The 27,137-nt window shown below is 36.5% G+C and overlaps 2 protein-coding genes and 1 pseudogene across 2 annotated transcripts in view; all 3 read left to right on the top strand.

The window, feature by feature from the left end:
- LOC115419176 (SRSF protein kinase 2-like) overlaps positions 1-1,596 on the top strand; it is a 33,682-nt pseudogene extending 32,086 nt beyond the window's left edge.
- A 1,375-nt stretch (positions 1,597-2,971) lies between these two features.
- Positions 2,972-12,430, top strand: comtb (catechol-O-methyltransferase b). The gene is given in 11 exon segments (XM_030133829.1): positions 2,972-2,990; positions 2,993-3,141; positions 7,294-7,309; positions 7,838-7,872; positions 7,875-7,941; positions 9,538-9,566; positions 9,568-9,643; positions 9,646-9,684; positions 9,687-9,730; positions 11,877-12,008; positions 12,090-12,430. Coding segments are annotated over 11 exon segments (786 nt in total). The 3' UTR covers positions 12,270-12,430.
- A 6,554-nt stretch (positions 12,431-18,984) lies between these two features.
- Positions 18,985-27,137, top strand: part of LOC115419124 (metabotropic glutamate receptor 6) — a 32,135-nt gene continuing 23,982 nt past the window's right edge. The window contains 2 exon segments of the mRNA XM_075353471.1: positions 18,985-19,204; positions 19,207-19,520. Of these exon segments, the coding sequence (XP_075209586.1) occupies positions 18,985-19,204; positions 19,207-19,520 (534 nt within the window).

Genomic DNA, 27,137 nt, shown 5'->3' with positions numbered 1-27,137 from the left:
CCATTTCCATTCATTGAGCTGTTTGTGTATCCAGTAAAACCTACAAACTGCTCCTCATCAAGTCATGATAATTTTATAGTAGTGAGCAAATACTGCTGATGGATTTTTGGGTAAACTAAATAGAATAATCTGACATGTCACTGTTTTCTAAAATGGTGTTTTTCTGGACTACTTAAAAAAAAAGGGGGGGGGGGGCAAAAATTGAGAATAGAACCACTTCTCCAGAGACCATTACACTACTGAGTACAATTCCATAGATATGATGGAAGAACTGAAGTGATTTTGGTTATTTTCAAGAAAACATGGAAAATGGATAGTTATCAGCTCTGAAATTAAACTACTATGAGCTATTTTTGTTGTTATCATTATATTTGTCCAAATAAATGTGCCTTTAGTTGGACCATGCATTAAAATGATCAAGAAATGGAAGAAAACAAGGGTGGTCTAAGAATTTTTTTCCATGATTGTATGTTTAAGTTTTGAGCTCAGAAACCTAGCAGTAAAATGGATGGATGGATGGAGGGAGGGAGGGAGCGAGGGAGGGATGATGGAGAGATGGATGGATGGATGGAGAGATGGATAGATAGATAGATAGATAGATAGATAGATAGATAGATAGATAGATAGATAGATAGATAGATAGATAGATAGATAGATAGATAGATAGATAGATAGATAGATAGATAGATAGATACTTTATTTATTCATCCACCAGGGAAATTTACAGGTTTCAGCAGTATCACAAACTTAAAAACAACAATAGTAAAAATACTTTAAATTTCCACAAGGAGTCAGTGCAAGAGAGAGTGTTTAGAGTTTGTGCAATGAATGAGTCTGTGCAAAGGTACAAAAGTGACATGTCTTTGTAAATCTAACCCTGTGTAGGAAACCTGCGGCACATCTCTAAACTCAAGCCGTGGAGCTTGTTTGAAATCCTGCTGGATAAATACGAGTGGGCGCGGGACGAAGCCCTCCAGTTTCAGCTCGTTCCTTCTGACCATGTTGGAGCTGCTTCCTGAGGAAAAGAGCCACTGCTGCACAGTGTCTCCAACACCCATGGATGTCCTCCTAAAAGCACCGTCTCTGTCCTCCTCAGAGCCCAGTGACTCAGCTTCTGTTCCTGGAGAATCCTTGTAGTCATGGTCTCGGATGTGGTTTTTGGACTTCGTCAGCTGTGGCGTGAAGTCGTCTGGTGCCGGCATCATGAGCACAGCTTTTATAAACCAGAGGAAGAGCTTTTCCCACACAGGTTGTTTGGTCTTTTTGGTGTTTGGTATTTTAAAGGTTTTAAATTCAGACACAGCGATCACCAAAGATCCACTGGAGCGAGTCTGTCTGATGATAAATCACCTTGAAGAAATGCAAAGGATGAGGAAAACAAGCCTGAAGTATGACACTGATTTATTCAGACAGAATTCAGTCTTCCAGAAGGAATATCTGAGGACTCACACATAAAAAGACTGTTTATATTTTATTAATCAGAAATAACAAATTACAGTCTGTAACAGATCCTCAGAATTGTCAGTTCTTAGTCTTAAATAAGCTTTAGTGGCTGGAGCAGCACTCACAGTGAATTCCAATAAATCGGTGGAAGCCAAAGGGCTGTTGCTGTTCTTTTTCCAATATCTGAACGTGTGTGTGTGTGTGTGTGTGTGTGTGTGCATGTGATGTGTTGACCATTGATATTTGGTCTGCTGTACATTCCTTGCATGCTCAAACTCACACAGCTCAGAGAGGGGGATGGAAGGAAAAAGATGGGAGGAGTTAGTCCCATGTAAACGCAGCCGTATGTCCGTCAGTCAGGGAAGTCGCAGCTTTTCTTGCAGCAACAGGAGGTGAGAAGAGGACAGGGAGTGCCGCCTACCCACACATGTAAGTCCTGTTTTCTGTTACAGACTCTTTAATAACAGCGGAAAGCTTTTTTCCTGCCTCAGGGACACCTCCCCTCATTTAGGTTCTAAACAGGCTGAGCTGGCGAGGACCAGGTTTTGGGTTCTGGCACTCAGAACTGTTTACACTGGTAGGATTTTCAGATCAAAACTAACATTTTGCACACTCACTCATGTTTCATTTCCCCTTTGCACATGTTCCAGCTTTGTTCTCTTTTGTTTTTTTAATACTTAACAACTTTTCAGTCAACACTTGCAGTAGAGTTGTCTAGGTTTTGTGCAGTCCATTCTTGTGTCCTCATCCCTGCCGTCAGCTCTGATAAAACCGTATGAATTTGTGAACTGTGCCCTGAACGCTGTGTGTTTCTGTTTCTGAATCCCTCTTTGTGTGTACATTGGAAAGAAAGCGAAGTAAAGGTTAAAGTCCGAGGGATGTGCCTTTTGTGCCAGCGCTCTTAACCCCCAGCTAGTTGCCATGCAACTCAAACTCCAAATCAAAAGGAATTAGCTCAACCACCACTGGTCTTTCACAGTTCCATTATTATTGCAACCAAGAGCATTTTCCAGCCCATGTTTTTCACTGCTTTCCCACAGGAGGCTTATACTGTAGCTTTGCTTCTCTCTTCTTATTTCCTCTGTTTTGTTTTTTGTTTTTTTTATAATTTATTCACCCAACAGATCAAAACTAATTGGTTTCTGAGGATGGGAAATGACACCAGAAGCACAGCTTTATATGTATCGCTGCTTATTTCCGTTACCTGGATGAAATGTTCCCTTATCCTACAGCGATATCATCACACTGAGATATGTGTGGGGGTGCAGACTGGATCCAGCAGCAGCAGCAGCAGCAGCAGCAGCTGATAATGAAACAGGAGCAGGAACATATGTACACTGCATAGTAAACACCCATCTCATTAGCACAACACAAAAGCAGAGGTAGAGTGAAGGCAGATATGAGCTTTTATTTATCTCATGCAGATATGTGGTTGTTATTGAACCCAGTCCAGTTCATTCATCACTGCCTCGGTTCATCGTGCACAAACATACACCATGCTGAATTTATGGTTCTGTGTGGTTCTAGGATGTGGCTGACTCTTATTACATGTGCGTCGGTGGAGCAGCTCTTCTCTATGCTTTGTCCCGGTGGATCATCCCTGCTGTTGTGCAGTATCATGGAGGACTGACAATTCTGTGGCATGAGATCATCATGGAGCCGATACTGGACACACTGACCCAGTCTACACGGCCTCAGGTGGGTTCTAGCTCTGAACAGGAGGGAAGACAAACATGTATGATGTACAGTTAAACACAGCTGCTCATGTGGTTGAGCCATTTATTATTTACAGATTTAAACCATGACATCAGTGATCCCACCATTGAACATGAGCCTGGACTCATATAGAATAGAATAGAATAGAATAGAATAGAATAGAATAGAATAGAATAGAATGTCTTTATTGTCATTGTACAGGTATAATGAAATTTTAAAAAGTGCAATCGTCCAAGGTCCCATAAAAAGTATAAATAATGTGTATAAAAGACTATAAAAATTAAAATATAAAAGAAAAACCCTGACGGCATAATTATCTAAAAAAAAAAAAAAAGCAGCATAAAAAAGAGTCACTAGAAGAATAAAAGACACATGAAACATCATATCAATCAATCAATCAAACTTTATTTCTATAGCACTTTTCATACATGGTACATGTAGCACTAAGTGCTACACAACAAAACCCCCCACTGTCCCGCGGTTGCAAATAAAAATACAAGCAACAAAGGAAAGTTTACAGTAAGGGTTTAATTAAAGCTAGACTAAAAAGATAAGTTTTGAGTTTAGTTTTAAAAATATGAACACTCGCAGCGGACATATACCCTGGAAAACATTCAGCATTCCACACAATGAATTAATGTCCAGCAGTATTCAGTGTAATTATGGCCCTGGGATAAAAACTGTTTATAGACGGTTTGTGCCGGACTTTAGTGTCCGGGAAACGTCTGCCAGAGGGTCAAAGTTCAAAAAGTGGAAAACCAGGGTGGTTTGCATCCCTGATAATATTCCGCACCCTCCTGAGACAGTGGGAACTATAGAGTTCCTCCAAGGAAGGAAGGGGCAGCTGGTGGTCTTCTGAGCCATGGTGATGATTTAATAAATGACTGGTAAATTCCTTGGTCCAGTAGAATGTCATAGACACATGAAACCAAAGACACATTTTGTTTCTCATTCACTCCCATGTTAAATGTCTGTCAGTAGTCTATTTTCCATTGACCCTCAAATTGTGTGACTATAACTTGTGCATAAAAATGTACCTAATGGAAAAAACTCCAAATTTACCAAAACTCGATTTTTTTCAATTAACAGTTTTGCGCTGACAAGAAGTGGTTTTCAGGCATAGTGCAATGGCATATCACACAAACCTGCAATGGAAGGCCTTTTTCCACAACAAGAGTCACGTGAATTAAAAAAAATGGATGTTGATGGACGTTACAACAACAGAAGAAGAAGAGTTTTAAAAGAAATATGGTGTGGTATGTGTGGACACACCAGGAAACCCAAATATTTTTTTGAATTTAGTAGGAGATAGAGGGGTAATATATAAAAACTAGAAAAGCACTCAGAGAGCACAGACCTCCACCAAGGCAGATCACCCCCCCCCCCCCACGTGATCACCTCCAAAATTTAATCATTTGTTCTTTGGGTCAATATCAACATTCCTGAAAATTGTGACAAAGTACTGAAAAATCAGTGTTTGTTGTAAACGTGACTTGCAGAGGCACAGAGGCTAAATTTAATATTATTAAAATTTAAGAAAAGCTTTATTTAATTCAGTAATAAAAATCTAACAAGTATCACAAGATTTAAGAACATCTGATATTGAAAAACAGTCTAAAACAGTTAACAAGGATAGAATATTAAAAAGTCCGGTTGAAAAAGGGCTGTTGTGAAAGATTTGTACAGAAAAACACAAATTAATCCAAAAGTTGAATATTGACAAACACTGAAAACCAGTATATTATTCTATTATATCATTCTACTATATTATTCTATGAAGTCATTCTGTTATATTGTTCTATTAAATCATTCTATTATATCATTCTGTTGCAGCAGAATTGCACAGGATATGGGGCTGAGAGCATTTCTGTAGTTTGTCTTCTGACTTTATTTCTTTACACTAACTTAAACTGTCAAAGAACTCAGATTTATAAAAAGTGAAGCTAATTGTAGGACTGAACATGGATTGGACAGATGTTCACTGGAGATCCTCAGACTAGCTTAGAACTTCAGTTAAATTATATAGAAGTCACAGATCACCAACTGACACTGATCATTTATGATGTAATAATGTTGTGGGTGAATGAAAGGTCCATTGAGGTCTGTGCTGTGCTCCTTTATTCCATAACTCCATATTACCAATAATTACATAAACTTTCATCTGACTGAAAGTAATTCAGTGACTACAGTTTAATACAAATGTAAATAAATATCCCATTATTCCACTGTCTTCTTCAAACAGTGGGATTCTTTATCTCCCAGAAGATTCTAAAAGAAGTTTAACTCAGATTTACTATGAAACAGAAGACCACATATGCAAGCGATACCATTTATCACTGAATGTGTGCAGTTCTTTGTGTCCCACTGCCCTACTTTATGTTCTTCTGTACGTTCTGTGTCAGTGTGTAACTGGATCTGAGCCAGCGTTAATGTTATCAGTTACACCTGGAAGGTACAGAATCATCTGTTCTCAGTCGTGCTGCTGTAATACTGACACTCTTCCACTCTGAATGCATTAATATCCCCTGGAGAGAGTGGAAGTGAAGAGATTCACAGAATGAGATTCACAGCTAGATAGTATGAAGTTCACTGTATTTATACTCAGTGAATTAAGATGGTAAAGAATGATACTGTAGAATATAAAATAACATGTGCAGAAGGTACAACAGAAGAATGAGAGGCAGATAACCAAGCAGTTCAACTATAGTATATGACTGTATATACATATCTTCATCTCCATCTCCAGACCCAGACCCAGACCCAGACGTCAATTTAAAAAAACAGACAAACAAGCAAATAAATATATAAATAAAACAGGTCAACACAGGTTAAAACAGGACGCCATAGTGGTACAGTGGACAGCACTCGTGCCTCACAGCAAGAAGGTCCTGGGTTCGATTTCAACACCAATCAATGGTGAGGACTTTTCTGTGTGGAGTTTTGCATGTTCTCCCCGTGTCTTGCATGGGTTCTCTCCGAGTACTCTGGCTCCTCCTACCATCCAAAGACATGCACTGATAGGTTAATGGGTAATCTAAATTACCCATAGGTGTGACAGTGATTGTTTGTCTCTTTATGTTCAGCCCTGAGATGAACTGGCGACTCGTACAGGGTGAACCCCGCCTTTGCCCATAAGTAGCTGGGATAGGCTCCAAGCGACCCCTGTGACCTTAGTGAGAGTAAATGGTTCAGAAAATGAATGAATGTTAAAAACACAGACAACACATCACCAATATTATAAAAGACAACTGTACCAGTGTCACCACAAGGATGACTGGTATCACACTGAACTATGACTGGGATTTGTCCATAGCATAATGATAGAATTCTGAGAATCCTTCAATTGACAGATGCATTTGTACATTAAGTTTCCCATAAGAGCCTGAAAAGTGTTAACTCCTGCAAACAAAATTACTCAAGTTCATTAGTCCATCAAGGGTTTTTAAACAGTATTCTCATGGAATCATTATATGGAACTTTGAGCTTCTGTAAGCTCGTCTTTTTAAACCTGGACCATCAGGGGGCAGTATAAAGACGAGGACAATACGGTTTCTGAACATTTTCTGTACACATTGAGAATTTTCTTCCAACATATGGATGTGGGCATAAAACATCTGACTCTGCCTGGACATATCATCATCATCAGACATTTCTTTTTTTCTTTTCTTTTTCTTTTCTTCTTTCTTTTCTTTCTTTCGTTATTTATTTCAAACATGCAAAGAACTAAATAAAACAAAACAAAATAAACATTTAAATGGACAGAATCTATCTTCAAGCACATACATGTCTGAATTCTGCACGGTCGAAAAGGAGTAGGAGAAGTATAAACTTACTTAATCCTACCCTCAGTGCTTTTACACCTTTATCACTAACTTAATACAAGAATCAAACAATACTAGTTTCCTAATTTAGCATCGAACCACAACAGATACATAATGCAGTAACTGAATTATACACAACACAATGTTCATTTGATCCATAATGAAGTAACCTAAATACTTTATTTTAGTGCTCACACTCAGCACCAGCACCTGAAATTAGGAAAGTTTCAGTCTTTGTCCCCTTTTGTTCTGCATATGAAAACTGTACTCTTTTGTAGCATCAAAGAGGACCGTAATCAGAACATATATTCAGCAGCTGCTGAGACCCAGTATAACCCAAATATATAAATAAAATGAAGTTGCACTGACCTCAATGGATGTGTATCAGCAAAACAGTTCCTGTGTCCATCCTCATCCTCCAATAATGGAGCTGGTTTATAATACATATTGTTTTAAATTAGTTGCAATATCTCAGTGGTAGAACAAGATGAACATCCTTGGAACAAGAACCACTCCCTCATCCCTGAACCTCTTAAACATTGTGTCTTTGTTCGTCCTGTTAAACTGTTTCATGCTTGGACTTTACTTTAACCTCTATATTGAATCTGTTCTAGTCTCACCCCACTGACTGAAACACAAAAACTTGTCTTAGTTGTACATATTAAGTGAATATTAATGTTAATTTCTCTCTTAAATTATAACCCCTCCCTCATGAATACTGTATATTTCTGTATGTTTCGTTGGTAACAGATTATTTTTTTATCTCCATACATTATTTGAGCTGTTGATATTGTGGATGGATCTGTGTTTATTATCTGTGGTTGTGTGTTGCTTCCTCAGCGTGTTCCTCAGTGCAGTACAGAAGAACGCCACTAGAGGAGACCCTCGCAGCGCGTCATCCAAGCCATCGACCAGTTCTGCAGACAGAAGGAGTGGGCCATGAATGTGGGGGATGAGAAAGGTATGCATCATGTGCATTCATACATGAATTCACTACCTTTCCTGACCCTCCTTAATGTCGTCTGTGCTTTATTTTTCAGTTTTCTAGTAGGCGTTTACATCAACATTGGATAAATGAACAAGTCCAAGGCAGAACAACACACAAACATTAAACCCCACCCACCCAAAGGCTCAGAGAGAAGGAAAAATAACTGAATAAATAAAAAGAAAAGAAATGGGGGCACACAGTTTGACTGACTTTTATCATGTAAAAAGAAAGAAATGCAAATCCAGATTACAGTCTGATGCATAATGGTTGTTTTATTAGTCTGTTTTTTTTAAACAGTTCTATGATACCAAGGGTCACTGCAAAGATGAGGATAGAAATGAAAAAAGAGAAGGACTGAGAAGTCTACTGAAGGGGATGTCTTTGATAAAGCTTACAAAAGGGTTCCAAGTTAAAGTGAAATCCCTACACTTTTTATTTATTCTGTATCGAAGCTTTTTCCAGTGGAAGCAGGAACAGGACCTCCTTCACTCACTGGAGGATAGAGGAGCTTTATCTGAATTCCAGTTGAAGCGGATAAGTCTACGGGCAATTAAGATGCAGTTTATTTATTTTACAGATTGGCTGGGGGGGCAAATATAGCTGTGTCAAAATTGGAAGTTAAGGGTCTGTTCGAAAAATTGTGAGAGTAAGGATGTAAAGATTACCGGTATAATGATAAACCGTGGTAAAATTGCAGGCGGTTTAGTATTACCGTTAAATTCTAATTATCATGATAACCGTGTTTGATTACCGCACTTTTAGGAGAAAAAGCCCAATGTACAGATATGATTCATGTCAAATATTTGAGTGTAGTTTAAATTTATTACAATTTTGATTTTCTGTACCTAATATTTGGAACCAATATTCACTTTTAAAGTCTTTGAAAAGGTTCGTAAGCATCTGTGTGTTATTTATGCGATAAAGGACATACATTTTTCAAATTGGATTTTATATTTTTGTGTGTTTTCTGGCCTTTTGTGTTGACATAGTAGGTTAAAGTGAGAAAAAATAATAAAAATGATAGGCAGATGAGATAGATGAAGTTGTGCTGGGTATAGTACATGGGTATGGTAAACATTTGTTTTATATAGTATAAAGGCAATATCAAAAGTACTGAAAAACAGACAAATAGGCTCAGACCACTAAGGGTTAATATTTGAATGTTTCTGCCAAGAGAAGGTCCATTGTGCCTATTATTTATTTATTTATTTTTTAAAATACAACTTGGTTAAATTATTTCAGTGTGTGTATTAGTACTTTTGAACATTTTGAACACAATTTCAACAATACTGCGATAATATTGATAACCGTGATAATTTTGGTCACAATAACTGTGATATGAAATTTCATATCGTTACATCTCTATGTGAGAGTAGAATGAATATGTTTTCCCAGTAATTGTTCAGAGCGGGGCACATCCAGCACATGTGTCCTATTGATGCAGGGCTATGATTACATCTGGGACATCCAGGGTTAGTATTCGGAAAGATTTTTGCTAGCTTGTCTCTTTACATCATCTGTGCTTTTCTCTGTTTTCTGTCAACTGTTGGTGTTCTTCTTTCTCCACAGGGTGCATTCTGGACTCTGTGGTGTCTGAGGGTGAACCCGGCCACCGTCCTGGAACTGGGGACCTACTGTGGGTACTCCACAGTGCGGATCGCTAGCCTCCTTCCACCAACGCCAAGCTCATCACACTGGAATTTAACCCACATTATGCTCAGTCGCTCGACAAATCATAGCTTGGGCAGGACTGCAGGACAAAGTAAAACCAACAGACTTTTTATTTATTTAATCTGCATGTATTCACATTACAACCAGTGATGACAATATAAAAAAGTCATTTACAGTATCTAATATATGTGATGTCAGAACAAGAACACTACACCTGCAAACACATGTACACACACACACAAAGGGGGGGGGGGTCTGGCCCTGTTTACTTAGTATTAAAGTCATCTATAAAAGGCTGCCAAATTTAATTAAATAACTTTACATTTTCTACTTGTGAAATTAGATTTTCTCCAAATATAAGTGTTGTATAATGTCTTTGAACAGAATCATATGAGTGGGGGGAGTTTTGTTCTTCCAGTTTAACAGAATAAGGCATCTGTCCAGTAGTGTCACAAACCTCAAACCAGTCCTCTGTTTAGTGCCGAGGTCCACTCATTATTGGTACTGGGTCTGGAGGGAGCTGTGTCTTAACCCTTTAACACCAAACGCATCATATTTGATCCCTGAGTTTTGAAAGCCCTCTACATGATCAGTGTAATATTTTTTGTCTTGAAAAACCTGATGTATACAATTAGATTACATGCAATACACAGATAATCACCAGGGGGAGGAGTTCATTCACCAGAGGCCTTTCCAGTGACACTACAAGACTGTCATTAATGAGGAAGGAGGAAGAACTGTGACCATTTAGAAAAGGAATTAACAATTTGTTAGACATGTTTGTGTTATTGTTTTGTTTGTTCAAAAATGATAATATTTAGGCATTGAGACCTGATGGATCAAAGATGATAGAAAACTGAAAACTCATACATGGAAATTGATATTTTGGTTGTTCAGAAGGACCAATAAAGGCACCAGTTTCAAAGAACTGGAATTTTCTGTCAATGATTTAATGGTTCAGGATTTACAGGGTTAAAAATCTTACACAAAGTCTGTAAAGTTTCAGTCCAGTAGGTGGTGATGTTGGGGCGTGTTTAAAACGTGTGACAGTGAAGCTGAGCTGTGGGTACAACGACCACAAAGGGGGTTCAGTCCAGGGAACAGTCTGGACATGTTCACTTTACACAGATGCAGCAGCAGTCCATGCACTGCAAAAATCTAAATCTGACCAAGTGTATTCTTCTCATTTCTAGTCCAAATACCTCATCACACTTAAAACAAGACAGAATCACCTAAAGAGGAATTTTTCAGTGAGAAATAAGAACAGATTTTAGACAATAGATCTGGAAAATCTGATTTCAAGAAGTCTTAGCAAGGTAATTTTTACTTGTTCCATGGGCAGATTTTTGCTTAATTAAAGATTTTTATTTTTTTTTTTTTTTGCTTAATTCTAGATTTTTTTTTTTTTTTTTTTTTAATTTTGCTTAATTCAAGATATTTTTTGCTTAATTCAAGATTTTTTTTTTTTTTTTTTGCTAAATTCCAGATTTTTTTTTTTTTTTTGCTAAATTCCAGATTTTTTTTTTTTTTTTTTTTTGCTTAATTCAAGATTTTTTTTTTTTTTTTTTTAATTTTGCTTAATTCAAGATATTTTTGCTTAATTCAAGATTTTTTTTTTTTTTTTTGCTAATTCCAGATTTTTTTTTTTTTTGCTTAATTCAAGATTTTTTTTTTTTTTTTGCTTAATTCAAGATTTTTTTGCTAATTCAAGATTTATTTTTTTTTTTTGCTTAATTCATGATTTTTTTTTTTTTTTTTGCTTAATTCAAGCGAAAAAAATCTGCCAATGGAACAAGTGAAAATTATCTTGGTCAGATTTCTTGAAATCAGATTTTCCAGATCTATTATCTTAAAATCAGTTTTTATATCTCACTGAAAAGTTCCTCTTTAGGTGATTCTGTCTTATTTTAAGTGTGATGAGATATTTGGACTTGAAATAAAAAAAATACACTTGGTAAGATTTATATTTTTGCAGTGTGTCAGATAGATAGATAGATAGATAGATAGATACCTTTATTAATCTCCCCAAAAACACATCCTCCCTATCATGTACTCTACTACAGACCTTTGTAACATGAGTGCAACAGTCCACTAGTATTTTCCCATAAAATTCTCCTTATAAAATCACACATCAGCAGGAACAAAAGAGTCTGCATCAGATAATTAACAGACTTTTATATGAATCCACAGAATCTGAACGTGTGCACAAACCCAAACGGTGCGATGTCTTTTTTCAGGTCCAGTTAGTGGAGGAGGCGTCCGGTGACTGGATCCCCAAAATGAGGACAGAATTTGGGGTGGAAACATTTGATTTGGTTTTCTTGGATCACTGGAAGGACCGCTACCTCCCTGACACAAAACTGCTGGAGGCAAGTTCGTCTCGGTCATATTTTAATCAGCGTTCTTGACTCGACTGCTGTGACTAATGCCGTGCTCTGCTTTATCATCAGGACTGTGGCCTTCTGAGGAAAGGCAGCGTCTTACTGGCAGACAATGTCATCTTCCCTGGAACTCCTGAGTACCTGGAGTACGTACGCAGCAGCCCACAGTATGAAAGCCAATACTTCCAATCCCATTTGGAGTACACCAAAGTGGAGGATGGTCTAGAGAAGTCTGTCTACTTAGACTAGTCCAATATCACACAAATAGGTCTCAAGTTTCAGTTAGTGTCAGTATTATCCTGATTAATGTCACATCATCTTTTCCGTCCACTGTAGAGGCTGTTTTTTTGTCCTGACTGAATGTTGAAGAGCCAAATGGTTATCTGTGGTTTTAAATTAAATGTAAACGGTGGAAACATAAGATGAAACAATGTAAAATACATATACAGTCGCGGGAAAATTATTAGACCATCCAAAGTCATCAAAAACAATGGTTCTGTAATGCAATCCTAACTCCTGTGTGTGTCATGTGACTAAAACAGACAGAAAAGAAAACATGGAATGTCTAAAAGCACTGTTTTTGTCAGTACAATGACACAGATACTGATGTAAGAACTGAAGTGATTTTGGTTATTATCAAGAAAACATGTTAAATGGATAGATATCAGCTCTGAAATTAAACTACTATGAGCTATTTTGTTGGTATCATATATTTGTCCCAAATAAATGGACCTTTAGTTGGACCAGGCATTAAAATGAACAAGAAACTGAAGAAAACAAAGGGTGGGCGAAGAATTTTTTCTGTGACTGTAGGATGAAAAGACATGAGCAACATAACAAAACTAATGTAAAACAAAATAAATAAATAACAGAATGAAAACAACAGAAAAGAAGCAAATACATGCAAAAGGTACAACAACACATAACGGTGTAAAAGAACAGTTATTTATTTAAATCCTTTTTTATTGTTAACTGTGAACAACACTTGCCAAATAATGGGGAAAAAAATCACAATTATTTGAGGAAAAACATTAAAAAAAACATTTACAATAATGAAATATTTGTTCAACATCAACACATAGGTGGTTAAAACTAAGTTGTCGTGTTTTATCTGACAATATAAACCAAATTAACTCCAAAAGACAAATAAGATATATCTCACAGTCCGTGTATCCGTTGGTAATTGGATTTTCATTTCAGAAACAAAAGAACAACTACTGTTTCATTGATTTTCATTTTAAAATAGTGGAATTAAAATTTAATTTCAAGGCGTTTTTCTTTTTCAGTGTCAAAAAATGGATTGATTTTCGTTTTCTCTAATAACAAAAAAGAAAGTACCTGAGAGAAATGGAAAACGGATCAATAATGGCAGGTTTTTTTTTTTTTTTTTTCTGTGACTGGATGTTGTCATTTTCAGTTTAAGAGCGCTAATGCCATCAAGGTCATGAAGATTCTTATGAATGATGGGTTTGCATGAAATCTGGACATCATAGACATGTTCCCTCCGAGAATGTCAACAAACTCCAGATTTTGTACGAATTGGAAGATTCCTACAAACCCATTGTTCATAAGAATCTTTGTGACCTCGATGGCATTAGCGCTCTTTCCTTGAAAATGACAACATATAGTCTCAGAAAATGAAAAAAACAGCTGTTTTTGGTCAGTTTTTCCATTTCTGTCAGGTAGTAACTTTATTTTTTATTAGGAAGAAAAAACAAAAATTAGTCTGTTTTTTAATTTTGGTTTATCTGTTTTGACACTGAACAAAAAAAACCGCCTTGAAATTCAACTGTAAGTCTTCTATTTTAAAACAAAATCAAATTAACCAACTAGTTTTTCTTTTGTTTCTGAAAAAAGAAAATCCAATTACCAACAGATACACTGACCCTGGATGTTGTCATTTCCAAGGAAAGAGCGCTAATGCCGTCGTACGAAATCTGGACATCGTACATATGCTCCCTCCACGAATGTCTACAAACTTCAGATTTTGTACAAACCCGTCCTTCATAAGAATCTTTGTGACCTCCATGGCATTAGTACACTTTCCTTAAAAATGACATCTGATCTCAGAAAATTAAAAAAATAAAAACAGGTGTTTTTGGTCAGTTTTTCCATTTCTGTCAGGTAGTAACTTTCTTTTTTGTTATTAGAGAAAACGAAAATCAATCCATTTTTTGTCACCGAAAAGAAAAATGCCTTGAAATTCAATTTTAATCTTCTATTTGAAGCAAAAAATCAACCACAAGTTTTCTTTTCTTTCTGAAATGAAGATCCACTGACCATCTCACAATAATGATATTTATCACAATCACATGTTCATATACTGATAATATCATAGTTGCTTCAGTATCAGTCAGTCCTAAATCCTCTGTCGGACTGTTCTCAGATCTGTTTGATAGTTTGTCGTTGAACATGTGAAAAATTAAAATGAGTGGAAAGAGGAAACAGATTGTGTACATTGTGTGGTTTGTGTTTCTGTACCTGATCACAGATGTGGTTTTGTTGTGATACCTGATTGACTCCTTCAGATTCAGATGTGTGTGTCTGTGCAGGAGGCAGCAGCAGCAGTGATGCTAATCTAATTGACAGATGAGGATGTGCAAACTGATCCTGGATCTCCTCTTCCTACAGCATCATCTCATGCTATTTTGGTCTTGATTTTATGGTCTCATATTCTCTACCATTGTGCAGCGTTGACAGGTGTGTGTGTGTATGTGTGTGTGTGTATGAGGCATGTTTGTGAGTGTATACATGTGTGTGAGGCAGAGTATGAATCAAATCGCTGCTCATCTAATCTCTCAAAGTGACAGAGTTCCATCATATAAGAGGGGGGAGGGTTCTGCATTTGGTTCAGCCGTATGAAAAAAAAAAAAAAAAAAAATATGGGCTAGTCCACCTAGTGCTTTCTTCACAGACGCCTGTATGATAATCCCAATCTGTGGCCATTAGTGCACTGAGAGAACGAACGAGGAGAGAGTTCAACACAGAAAAAGAGAGAGAGAGAGTGGGAGTGGGGAGTGAGAGTGGGAGTGGGGGGAGTGCCTGGACAGAGATTCACACAGAGGAAAAAGAACGAGAGAGAGAGCAAGAGAGAGAGAGAGAGAGAGAGCTTTTAAGGGATTTGGCAGTGATTTGTAGAATCTCACTGCTGTAATGTTGCGCTTTTTTCCCTACTTTCCTCTGATTCTGCCATGATATGATACTACACCCTAAAGCCTCAAAAGCCTGTGTTGTCATTTGCTTTGTGGGAGAATCACAACTACTTCCTTTTGCAGACCTTTGTTTTCAGAGTGTTGGTGGCTGTTTTTTGAGAGTGCACACAGGCGGTCTGAGATGATAGAGGATTTACTTTTGGGCAGGAGACCACAGCCTTGCCTCTAGATACTGTTACATTTCGGACCCTGGATGGAGGCCTGCGTGGACCAGAACGTATGATGGATCAAACCCAGACCAGTCGATGAAGAATGGACGGGTAAGAAGTCACTTCAGAATACTTGCATTTTACTTATGTTATTGTGTTTTTTGTTTGTTTGTTTTTTTAAATTGTGTTTGTATTTATCTGTTTGCTTTTTTAATGCGGACCGTGAGTCTGAAATAAAGCTTATCTATCTGTATATCTAACTCACACTTTTAAAGGTACATTTTTCAACACACGTGTGCGTTCTGCAGCTTAAATCCACATTTAATCCTATTGATTTGAAGCTTTTGTTTTTACCTCTTAACTTATAAATATCTACAGGTAAAAGCATAGGCTGAATAAATCTCTGCAGATGCAAAGTGTATATAAAAATCCTCAAAATACTAGTAAATTAAACTATTGTTATTATTATTATTATATATTTTTGTGTTATTATTATCATTATTACAGTAATTCTTATTTTCCCCCTCACTCCCCCCTGTTGTTCTTTACATTTATTATCTTTTTCATTATAATATGATGTTTTTGGTTTGTTTATTTGTTTGATTTTCCTTTTGTTTATGTGTTGATGTTTTTTTGTCCACAATATAGAATAGAATAGAATAGGTTTTATTGTCATTGTACTCCATGTTACAACGAAATTGGTTCAGGATGCCCTTACCAAAGTGCAACAATAAATAGCAATAAATATAAATATGTGTCTTGTCTGTCTATAATATGTCTTGTTAACTATCACTAATAAAGAAAAAAAAAAAATCCACAAAATGAGCTAAACATTATCTCCAACCCAAACTCCTACAAACTCCTTGTATTTTCTTCTATGATCTACTTTTTCATTTTTAACACAATTGATTTCCTGTGTTTTGTTGACGACCCTCATGCAGATATAATTAACCTGCTCCAGCTTTTGGAGCATGAAATGATGCGAAGATTCAGTCGATGTTTTCTGTTTTGCAAAATTTATAGTGTTTTCCATCACGGGCTCTCAGCTGCCCATGATAAAAGCTTCTAAACCCTCAGCCTGTGTCGTCCTGCACGCTGCCCAAACCCTCCTCTGAACACAGCCTTTTCAAACCATTTTTTTTTCCTTCTATTTCTTACACCTTGGTGCACGAACACACCAGTTTAATGACAGTTTTTACCTCTGTACACCTTGTTTCCTTGTAGAACAAACTGCCTGCTTAAACCGGTCGTAGGTGTGCAGTTACATGCACTGTGCATCAGTGAATGTTCTGTAAAAATGCAATATTTAACCAAACCATTTAGAACTGTTGAAACTTTGATTACATTTCCAAGACCCTGTAACATGACATGACAGGAAAGAAGGTAAAGCGATCTGATACAAGCAAATTTGTCTTTTTATTCAAGTATAGTTGAGGAATAGGGTTAAAAAATATTATCATGTCATCAAAATATTTATATTTATTATTATGAATAAGTTAATATAAATAAAAGTAAAATTGTTATTTCCTTAAAGTTTGAAGGCTATTTTTTAGGGAATGTGTGAAAGTGAATTGTTTAACAAATGTGTTTTCAACTATTTTATGGACAGATCATGACAAATCTGTAAGTATAAGTATCTAAATAAGTATAAATATAGCCACAAGCAGCAATAACGTGTCAAAGCAATGATTATACTCAGGTTATGGAGGAACTTTTTAATATGAGACAAGTGAAAGTAAAGCAGAGATGGAACTTGAACCTGAACCTCAGAGCTATGAAGGAAATCACACTGTACTAAACACAGACCTGGTACCAGAGCTGTGGCTTGGAAACTGGGCCAATTTTTGCTATTATGGGATGTTCAGTGTTTCTAATTTTTCCAACACTTTCAACAGGTAAAAACTAACAATAATAATGGAGACGATGACAGAAGGATCCTAAGTGTTTTAGCTTCAATCCTTATGAGAATAGAATAGAATAGAATAGAATAGAATAGAATAGAATAGAATAGAATAGAATATGATTTGATTTAATTTAATTTAATTTAATTTAATTTAATAACTAGCGTGTTGACCCATGGTTCCCTGCTGGTTCTAGATGAGCTGACTTTTGGGTAAAGATATTCATCTATATCTTATAAATACTGACATAAAAATAGTGTGTTAAATCATTCTTTAAAATGTAAATGACTATTAATATATCAATACTGATATCTAGGGACTGAAGTTAGTAAATGCGTCATTCCTCTTCTTAACTTCATTTCCCATCATGCAGTGTGGTATTGCACATCCTGTCAACTGTCATTGCCATAGCAATGAGATTGTAAGGCTATTGTATTAAAAATGACAAATATATCACAAACTTTTTGTCATGGAGAAACTCACATTTTCTTTACAAGTTGTACAAGAGAAATTTAAAAACTGTTGGGTGCCGTGGATTAAATATATAACTTTAGCAAATCTGACTTTGAACATAGAAGATGGTACTAACTCTGTTCCCTCGAGGTTTGTTTTCTTTTTTTCTGTGCTACTCTTTTGTTCATAGTTACCTTTTATACTTGAATATCCAAATACTAAATGCACATGTGCACCGTTAGGCTCCTTCTTTTTTTTCCCTTTTTTTTCCTTTGTATTATGATTATAAATACTACTATGTGTGTGTATATATATGTATTTATGCATAATTTTCTTTGTCTTATTTCCTAGAAGTGTGTTTGAGTATGTGTACAAACTTGTTGATATCATTATTATCCGTTTTTTACTTATTTATTTACTTTATTTATATCCTCCTGAGACCCAGGAAAGAAAAAGTTTTGACTTTTTTTACATTAAATAATTGTCTCGATTGGAAACAACATGATGCATCTGTTTTTTCAGATAGATTTTTTTTTTTTTTTTTTTTGCAGTGGACAGCATCTTTTTTTTTTTTTTTTTTTTTTTTATATTAATAAAGCTGTAAAACTCTTGTTCCCTACAGAGGACAAAAATGCATTGCTGGATCTCAGGAGGATATTACTCTCTTTTTTTCTTTCTTTCTTTTTCTTTCTTTCAGTGAGCATTATTGATACCCTTATTTTTAAAAAAAAAAAAAAAAAAAAAAGAGAGAGAACAGCGTACTTTGTACCTTTGATGTCCTGTATAATATCTATGAGGCTGTTCTGAATAAAAATTTGAATTAAAAAAAAGACTAATATCTCCCAAAATCTTGTTCCTACTAACTTACCGTTTTCACTAGTCTGTTCATTGACTAAAAATACCTAAGTTTGACAAACTGCAGCAGTCAGCTGTGTATAGATTTAGTGTGAGTCCCAGGACACACACACACACAAAAAAAGCTTCCCTTTTATAATATAATATAATCCCTGAAACATTTTAAGCATTTAAGATGATAATAGAAGCAAAAAAAGAAGATAACAGAAAAAAACAAAAGCCTCGTCATTAAAGTTCTGCCAATTACTTAGATTGTGTTAATTGTGGTTTTAATTGTCGTCTTGGGTCCACAGTGGACCCCTGGTCTGAGTTTAAAGCCCCTCTGTGCTCATCCTCAGGTGCCAAACGTAGAGGGAGTGGCCTGGTGCTGTCAGTACCGCTGCTGCTCATCACCATGACAACACAGACCCACTCGTCCCAGAAGTGCTGCTGGCTCGGTCCGCCACCTGCCTTCCACACATGGCTTCAGCTGCTCTGGGTGGTCCTGGTGGGCTTTGGGGGGGGCTCCAGGGCCCAGCAGGGCACCCAGCCCCAGTCCATAAAGATCGAGGGGGACATCACCCTGGGGGGCCTGTTCCCGGTGCATTCCAGGGGTCCGGCTGGGGTGCCCTGTGGGAGGTGAAGAAGGAGAAGGGGATCCACCGTCTGGAGGCCATGCTGTACGCCCTGGACCAGATCAACAGTGACCCGGACCTGCTGCCCAACATCACCCTGGGGGCTCGGATCCTGGACACCTGCTCCAGAGACACCTACGCCCTGGAGCAGTCCCTCACCTTTGTCCAGGCCCTCATCCAGAAGGACAACTCTGATGTGCGCTGCTCCAACGGAGAGCCCCCCATCATCCCCAAACCAGAGAGGGTGGTGGGGGTGATCGGGGCGTCAGGCAGCTCTGTGTCCATCATGGTGGCCAATGTTCTCAGGCTGTTTGCGGTGAGAGATCTGTGTTTTTACCACTTTCAGTACACACACAAACACACGCACACACACACACACACACACTGCAAAAAAATGTATAAAAATAAGAAAATTCAACTCATTATTGGGTTCAAATATCTTATTTCAAGTACAATTATCTGCCAGTGCAGGTAGAAAATTACATTTATCAAGTTTTCTTCAAATACAGACAATACAGACAATATTATCTAAGGATTAGATAATAGTAAGGTTTTTTTAAACTATGATATATATATATATATATATATATATATATATATATATATATATATATATATATAAAGATTATTATTATTCGGATCCTTTCTTGTCAGTATACAGAACATGCAGCACAGACTGAAAGGTACCTTCTGCTTTTAACCCGTCACTAACATGCAGGAACACACCACACACTGCAGACTAGGAGCAGTAGGCTTGCCATAGCAGGTGCCCGGGGAGCAAAAGGGGGGGGTTAAGTGCCTTGCTTGAGGGCACATCAGCCAACAACTTCTTCTGTGGAATTGAACCAGTGACCCTTTGGTCACGAGCCGACTCTCCAGCCCTCCAGGCCATAGCTGCCCTTGTGTCATAGGAATGGTCATATTTGGTCTTATGCAGATGTACTGACTCCATATGTATGTATTTCCAGGTCCAACTGTCTAATCCAGTCTAAATGTGTTGAAGGTAAACAGTTCCTGTGTCCTCCATACTAATGGAGCTGGTTTTGTTATAAATATCATTTTAAATTAGCTGTAATATCTCAGTGGGGTAGGACAAGATGAACATACTTGGATCAAGTAAAATAAACTGAACATGATTAAGTCTAAATAAGTAAATAAATCTAAAAAATTATCTTTTACTATGAATATTTTAAATTTAAGTCAGTTTATCTCAGTCAGATATTCCTTTTTCCACTGAACACACAGAGTTCAATATCTGTCACAGTTCCTCTGTTTGGTTAGTGACCAGATGAACTGAACTCAGGAGAAACCATTCATTTTATAGTTTTAATTTCCATCAAGAGGAAATAGAAAAGCACATGAAGTCTGAGATTAGGAGAGAACGTTTTGTTTTTGTTTGTTTTTTTCACATTTTCATGAACATAAAATACAACAAATAGTACAGTAAAGGCTGTTGAGGGTTACATTATTCAACAAAAGATATCCATAAATAATGCAATAAACGGAAAATAAGGCCATCACATGACCATTTCAGCGCTGATGTCTTTGTTTTAAATCCAATTGTCCCATTTTCTATTAAATTCATGTAGAAGAGAACATTTTGAACTCTAAGATATGTGCATCCATCTCCTCGGACTAAAGCTATTATAGGTGAAACATGGACTGAAACCTGGTCAGAAAAAAAAAAAAACATGGTTTTTAAATCACAAATATGGAAGACAGATCTAATATTGGACATTTAGTCCTTAGAAAGAACAATTAGGAGAAGACGAGTCCCCTCAGAGTATGGGAACATGTATGTGCTGTTTGTATATTTAATAATCTAAAGTGTGCATTAATAAATAGACTTATTTTTGTTCTTATCTTTGTTCTAAAATCTCCTCCTTAGACCCAGGAAAGTAAGGTTTGGGCTTTTTTACATTGAATAATGGTTTTGGTTGGAAACAGTAGAATTCAACAGTCTTTTTAGATAATTTTTTTAAACTTATATTTTATTTTACTGTTTAATTTTTGAGATTTTCCAACACAAACATTTAGAACATAGTGTCAGTTGTTGTCTTGTGTATTGTCCATTTTTTCCATCGATCTTCACGTGGTGCTCACTGCAGTCTTATGATATGTGTAAGTCTGTCCGTGTTGTGAATTTCTTCCACAATATCTTTCCAGTTATTTAGGGTAGGGGGGGGTCCTCAGGTGGGGGTGGGGGTCTTCTTTACACTATTTTCGTGTGATGGCTTTTTTAGATGCTACCAAGAGGATTTTAATCAATTATTTATCCTTACTTGTTTGTCTTTTCCTGTAAATGGCCCAAATATAGCACAGAACATGTCCTCGGTAGTTCGTATCCCAAAATTTTTCCAAATTCTTCACTGATATTATTCCAATATTGGGATAATTTTGTGCACTACCATAATTTAAATTTTTTTTTATGGGATGTCCTTTGCAATAGACAACGTATTTTTTTTATTTTTTTTAATAAATATGTGATGCTCAGGGGACAAAAATGCATTGCTGTGTTTGAAGACGATATAATAACTGATTCAATGGAATGCACACATTGGTTATAGAACATGCGTTGCTGCTGCAAGGTGTACATTCCTCTTGATCTGATCAACGGTGCATAATTTGAATTGATTTGGGTCGTGTTGGTTGTTAAAACGAGCCCTGATCGGATTGTGAGTCTGTTGTTATGGTTGGCGTCCACAGAATAATCCAGGTTATGTGTTCAGTATGCAGTTTTATTTCCAGATGATTGACCTCTGATAATTGATTACACTGCTTATAGTGATGAGGGGACATGGAGTTTGTGTAAATCCCATATTATGTCAGGGTCTCATCCACTTACTGACATAGTCTGACAGAAATCGACAGATTTTCTAAAAATAAATGCCAGTCTGGGTCACATTGGCCAAATTTGTTGAAATACAAAGTGAAATGTGGACACTACTTGTTGCAGCGTTCTGTCTGATGACGGCGTTCACTGATACACAAGGAATATCATCTGCACAGCGGGCAGATGTTAACTACAGAATTACAGATTCCAACCTCCGCTAAGCCCCTCTCAGCAGCTCAGGACCCTGGGCTGAAAATAGAGCATCAGGGCGGAGGATGACATTGGCTCCAGGATAACTGCAACTTGTGTCCGTTGTGGAGTAGATTTAACTAAATGGTGTGTTTCCTCATAGTGTCCATATGTGCTGCCCTCCGGAATACGGAGGCTTCTAGACTGACGTTAACTATACATTGAACATCTGCTCCGATCCACAGATCACATGTTTCAGAGTGGATGTCCACTTCACGGGGTATTGTTCAAAGTCACCACTAAGGCCTTTTTTTTAATCAAATTTTTTTTGTCATTTTCATTTTAACAGATGAAGTCCAACAGAGGTATTTCAGGGAATACAATATTAATCAATCAAATTTTATTTATATTGCACCAAATCATAACAAAAGTTATTTTATAGCACTTTACATATAGAACTGCAATAAACCAGACTGTTAAACCAGTATTACTGGAATATATTCACAGAGAAGGAATATCAGTAGGCCCAAGAATGTGTCATGTGATACCGTAGAAAACTGATAGTATTGATGATAATAAAAGAAAGAAAAGGCAGATTTATTACACAAACACACACACAAATAAAATATTTTTTTTTTCATAATATTTTTATTGGTATTTAAGTTTTATAATGAAAGGTAAACAAAGTAACTGATAATATACATAAAGAATATGAATCAAAACAACACAAACACTCATACACACACCCGTACACACCATGTAGACTTGCACCAAATGATATATATATATATGCTTACGAACATGTATACAATATATGTAGAAATGAAATAAAAATATAGCAGTTATGATAATAAAAAATAAAACAGTAATGATTTGGATGACATGTCCCTATTTTCCAAATACCATAATGTTCATATAAGGTTCCCATAATTATAATAATAGTAATTAATAATAATTTTTTTAAAAAATGCATTCATAATCTACAATAATACACACGCAAACATATATAGACAAGACAGAGGGGACTTGACGTCTAGAGGCACTGAAGTGAGAGCCGGTGGTAAAATGAACTTAACCATTAAATCATTGACAGAAAATTCTAGTTCTTTGAAACTGGAGCCTTTATTGGTCCTTCTGAACAAAACAAAAATAATAATAATAATTCAAATATCAATTTCCATGTATGAGTTTCAGTTTTGTGTCATATTTGATCCATCAGGTCTCAATGCTCAAATATTATTTTTGAACAAACAAAAACATAATATAACACAAACATGTCTAACTAATTAATTCCTTTTCTAAATGGTCCCAGTTCTTCCTCCATCCTCATTAATGTCAGTCTTGTAGTGTCACTGGAAAGGCCTCTGGTGAATGAACTCCTCCCCCTGGTGGATTATCTGTGTATTGCATGTATCTAATTGTATACATCAGGTTTTTCAAGACAAAAAATATCACACTGATCATGTAGAGGGCTTCAAAACTAATGTATCAAATATGATACGTTCAAGGTTATAGGGTTAAAACATGTTTTTCAGTCAGTGCTACCACCGGTGTTCAGAATACTTTCACTAAGGCCTTTTGTTGAATTCTACAGATCAGCTTGTTAATGAACTAAAGAGCAGATTCATTCATTCATTCATTACTAGATTCACCCTCAGCATTTTTAGGCCCAAAACCTAATTCATTCTGAAATTATTTGATGATTAAATCCATATTAATTGCATTTATGTTCATTAATGAAGTGAAGAACAGAGGCTGCAACAATTATATGATTATTGGTCCAATACGAAATTTAACTGCCGTAAATGTATGTTTTCATGGGGAAAAAAAGGAAAAATGCTCTGATTCTGTCTTCTTAAACTGAAGTATTTTCTCATTTCTTTACTCCTTTATGATGGTAAATTGAATGTCTTTGATGTGGAGCAAATGAGCCATTACCAGACATCACCTTTGGTTTAGAAACACTGATTGACATTTGACCACCAGTTTATAAATCAACCAATCAATCAGTTAGTCAATAAAATAACTGACAGGTTATTCAGCCTTGAGTATATTTGTTAACTGTGCCTCAAGAAATGTTATACAACCTTTAAAGTGTAGGAATTGGCTGCTTGTTTTTATTTTACATGATAATAAATTAGATATCTTTAATATAAGTAACGAGCTCTGAAACGACTATTTATTCATTCATTCATTCATTATCCACCGCTTATCTGGGGCCGGGTCGCGGGGGTAACAGTCTAATCAGGGATGCCCAGACTTCCCTCTCCCCAGACTCCTCCTCCAGCTCTTCCGGGGGGACCCCGAGGTGTTCCCAGGCCAGCCGAGAGACATAGTCTCTCCAACGTGTCCTGGGTCTTCCCCGAGGTCTCCTCCCGGTGGGACATGCCCGGAACACCTCCCCAGGGAGGCGTCCAGGAGGCATCCGAAACAGATGCTCGAGCCACCTCAGCTGGCCCCTCTCGACACGGAGGAGCAGCGGCTCAACTCCGAGCTCCTCCCTGGTGACTGAGCTCCTCACCCTATCCCTAAGGGTGCGCCCAGCCACGACGACTATTTATTTTTACATTTAAATCATTAAATACTATTATAGTCTAAAATGCACCTTTTGGCACAAATTATACTTAATATAAACATTTGCCCATTCTCTGTCACTAATAATAATGCCTGCAATTGAAGTACATCCTATTACTTTTTTTTTATAATTCAAGTTTTTAGTTGATTTGGTTTTACATTCACATGCACATGTAACATTTTACAACGTTGTTTTTCTATATTTCTTTTCTTTTCAGAAAAGAAAAAAACAATCTATCTGTACAGTTATTTTTCTGTGTATATCTCCAGTGTTTTCAATTCTTGATCCCCCCCCCCTTTTTTTAAACAACAAAACGTTAAAAAAATAATAATAATAATAAAAACCGCAAGCAGTGTGAAGGCCCTCGCCCTCCCGCCTGAGAGACACACACACTTTTATACGTCTGAAAATGGCCGCTTCCTTGCGAGCTCATCACAGCCACGCCCAACATTTGATCAAAGATGGAACTGATCACTTTTGATCACACATGTGTGTAGGTGATTTTCACCAAGTTTGGTCCAAATTGGATGAAAACCCTCGGACAGGAGTGTCAAACTCATTTTAGTTCAAGGGCCACATTCAGCAAAATCTGATCTGAAGTGGACCGAACATGGAAAATAATAACATAATAACATATAAATAATGTCAACTCCAAACTATATTCAATGTTTAAGAGTGAAAAAAGTCAAATTACATTATGAAAAGGTTTACATCTACAAACTATCCTTTCAAACAATGGGAATAACATGACCAAACTGAAAAAATAAGTGTAATTTTAACAATATTCCGCCTCAGTTTATTGTTTACAAATGTTCATTATAACTTACAGATCACAGTGGATCTACAAATACATAAAAACATTTAATAACAGGCAGAATATTGGTAAAATTGCACTATCTTCTCTTAAGACATTTCAGGTTGTTCATATTTGTTCATGTTATTCATGTTTTTTGTGAAATTATACTTTGTTTTAGTGTAAACACATGAAAATATTTACATTTACAAAGAGAACAGTTTGGAGTTGGAATTATTTCTGTGTTATTATGATAGTATTTTACTGGTCTGACCCACTTTAGATTGACTTGGTCTGAATGTGGAACCTGAACTAAAAGGATTGTTAATGTCTTAGTGTAATTTTTGCATTTGATAAAGTCATCCCAGGGGCTGGACTGGACCCTTTGGTGGGCCAGATTTGGCCCCCGGGCCACATGTTTGACACCTGTGCTCTAAGGAGGGGATGATGAAAGTATGGGGGGGGGGGGGGGGGTGTATAGATCCACACTTCCACCCAATATGGCCGACTTTGTGTTGGGTTTAGGGTGTGGCCATAATGTAATTTTCTACTTGTCCTACCATGGGCTATGTCTGTACCAAGTTTCATTTTCTTACGTGGAAAAAAACGTGGGTAGGGCTCCCATCCGGGTAATGTATTTTGATTTTTGAGGGGGCGTGGCCAAGTCATTTTGCAATAAAAATTTTGCCAACTTCAAATAAAATTCATCTTTACCAGGCTTGAATTTTTGGTCAAATAAAATTAACTTTTTGTTGATGTTCAGTGGGGCAAATTTGTATGCAAAGCGGTGACGGAATAATAATAATAATAAAAACGGGACCATGTGATTTTATTAATAATAATAATAATAATAATAATAATAATAATACAAATGACAGTAATGTAGTAGCTAAACATCAGTGGGTGTCGCAGTTTGTTCCTTTTGTTCATAAAGTCCATCCATGGTTTCCAGTATTCCTCAGATTTGTCATGTTTTAGTCTCAAAACAAATGTGAGTTTCTCCATCAGGGAAATTTCTTTAACAAGTTCTACAGGAAAAACTAGTATAGATACATTAGTAAAATTACAAAAAAGAGCTATTAGAATAATTAATAAAGTTGGATATTTTGAAGTAACTAATAATTTATTCAACAATTTAATACCTTAAAATTGCTGGATATTGTAAATTTTAAAATATTAGAGATGATTTATAAAGTAAAAAATAATATTGTTCCAAATACCATTCAAGAGTTCTTTAAATTCAGAGGTCTTTATATTTTTGAGTGTATGAAAATGAGGACAAATGTGAAATCCAGATGGATTTTGGTTGTGGGAGTGAAATTATGGGGTGGACTTGATGGATTTAAGTCATTCACTTCTCTGACAAAGTTTAAAAAATGCCTTCAGTATAAGATCATTCAGGAATATTAAGTGGAGATGGTAGATGTGTTTTTGTTATGATGTGAATCCTCGATGATGAACACATTTAATTTAACGTAAGTGGTGTGTCAGGTGAAAGGGAGAGGCACTAACTGAGCTTCTGCTTCTAGCCTATTCCTGTTTT

Source organism: Sphaeramia orbicularis, chromosome 5 (assembly GCF_902148855.1).
Source record: "Sphaeramia orbicularis chromosome 5, fSphaOr1.1, whole genome shotgun sequence".
Taxonomy (NCBI): domain Eukaryota; kingdom Metazoa; phylum Chordata; class Actinopteri; order Kurtiformes; family Apogonidae; genus Sphaeramia; species Sphaeramia orbicularis.
The sequence above is the reverse complement of the archived record's forward strand: the minus strand, read 5'-3'. Positions and strand labels throughout refer to the sequence as shown.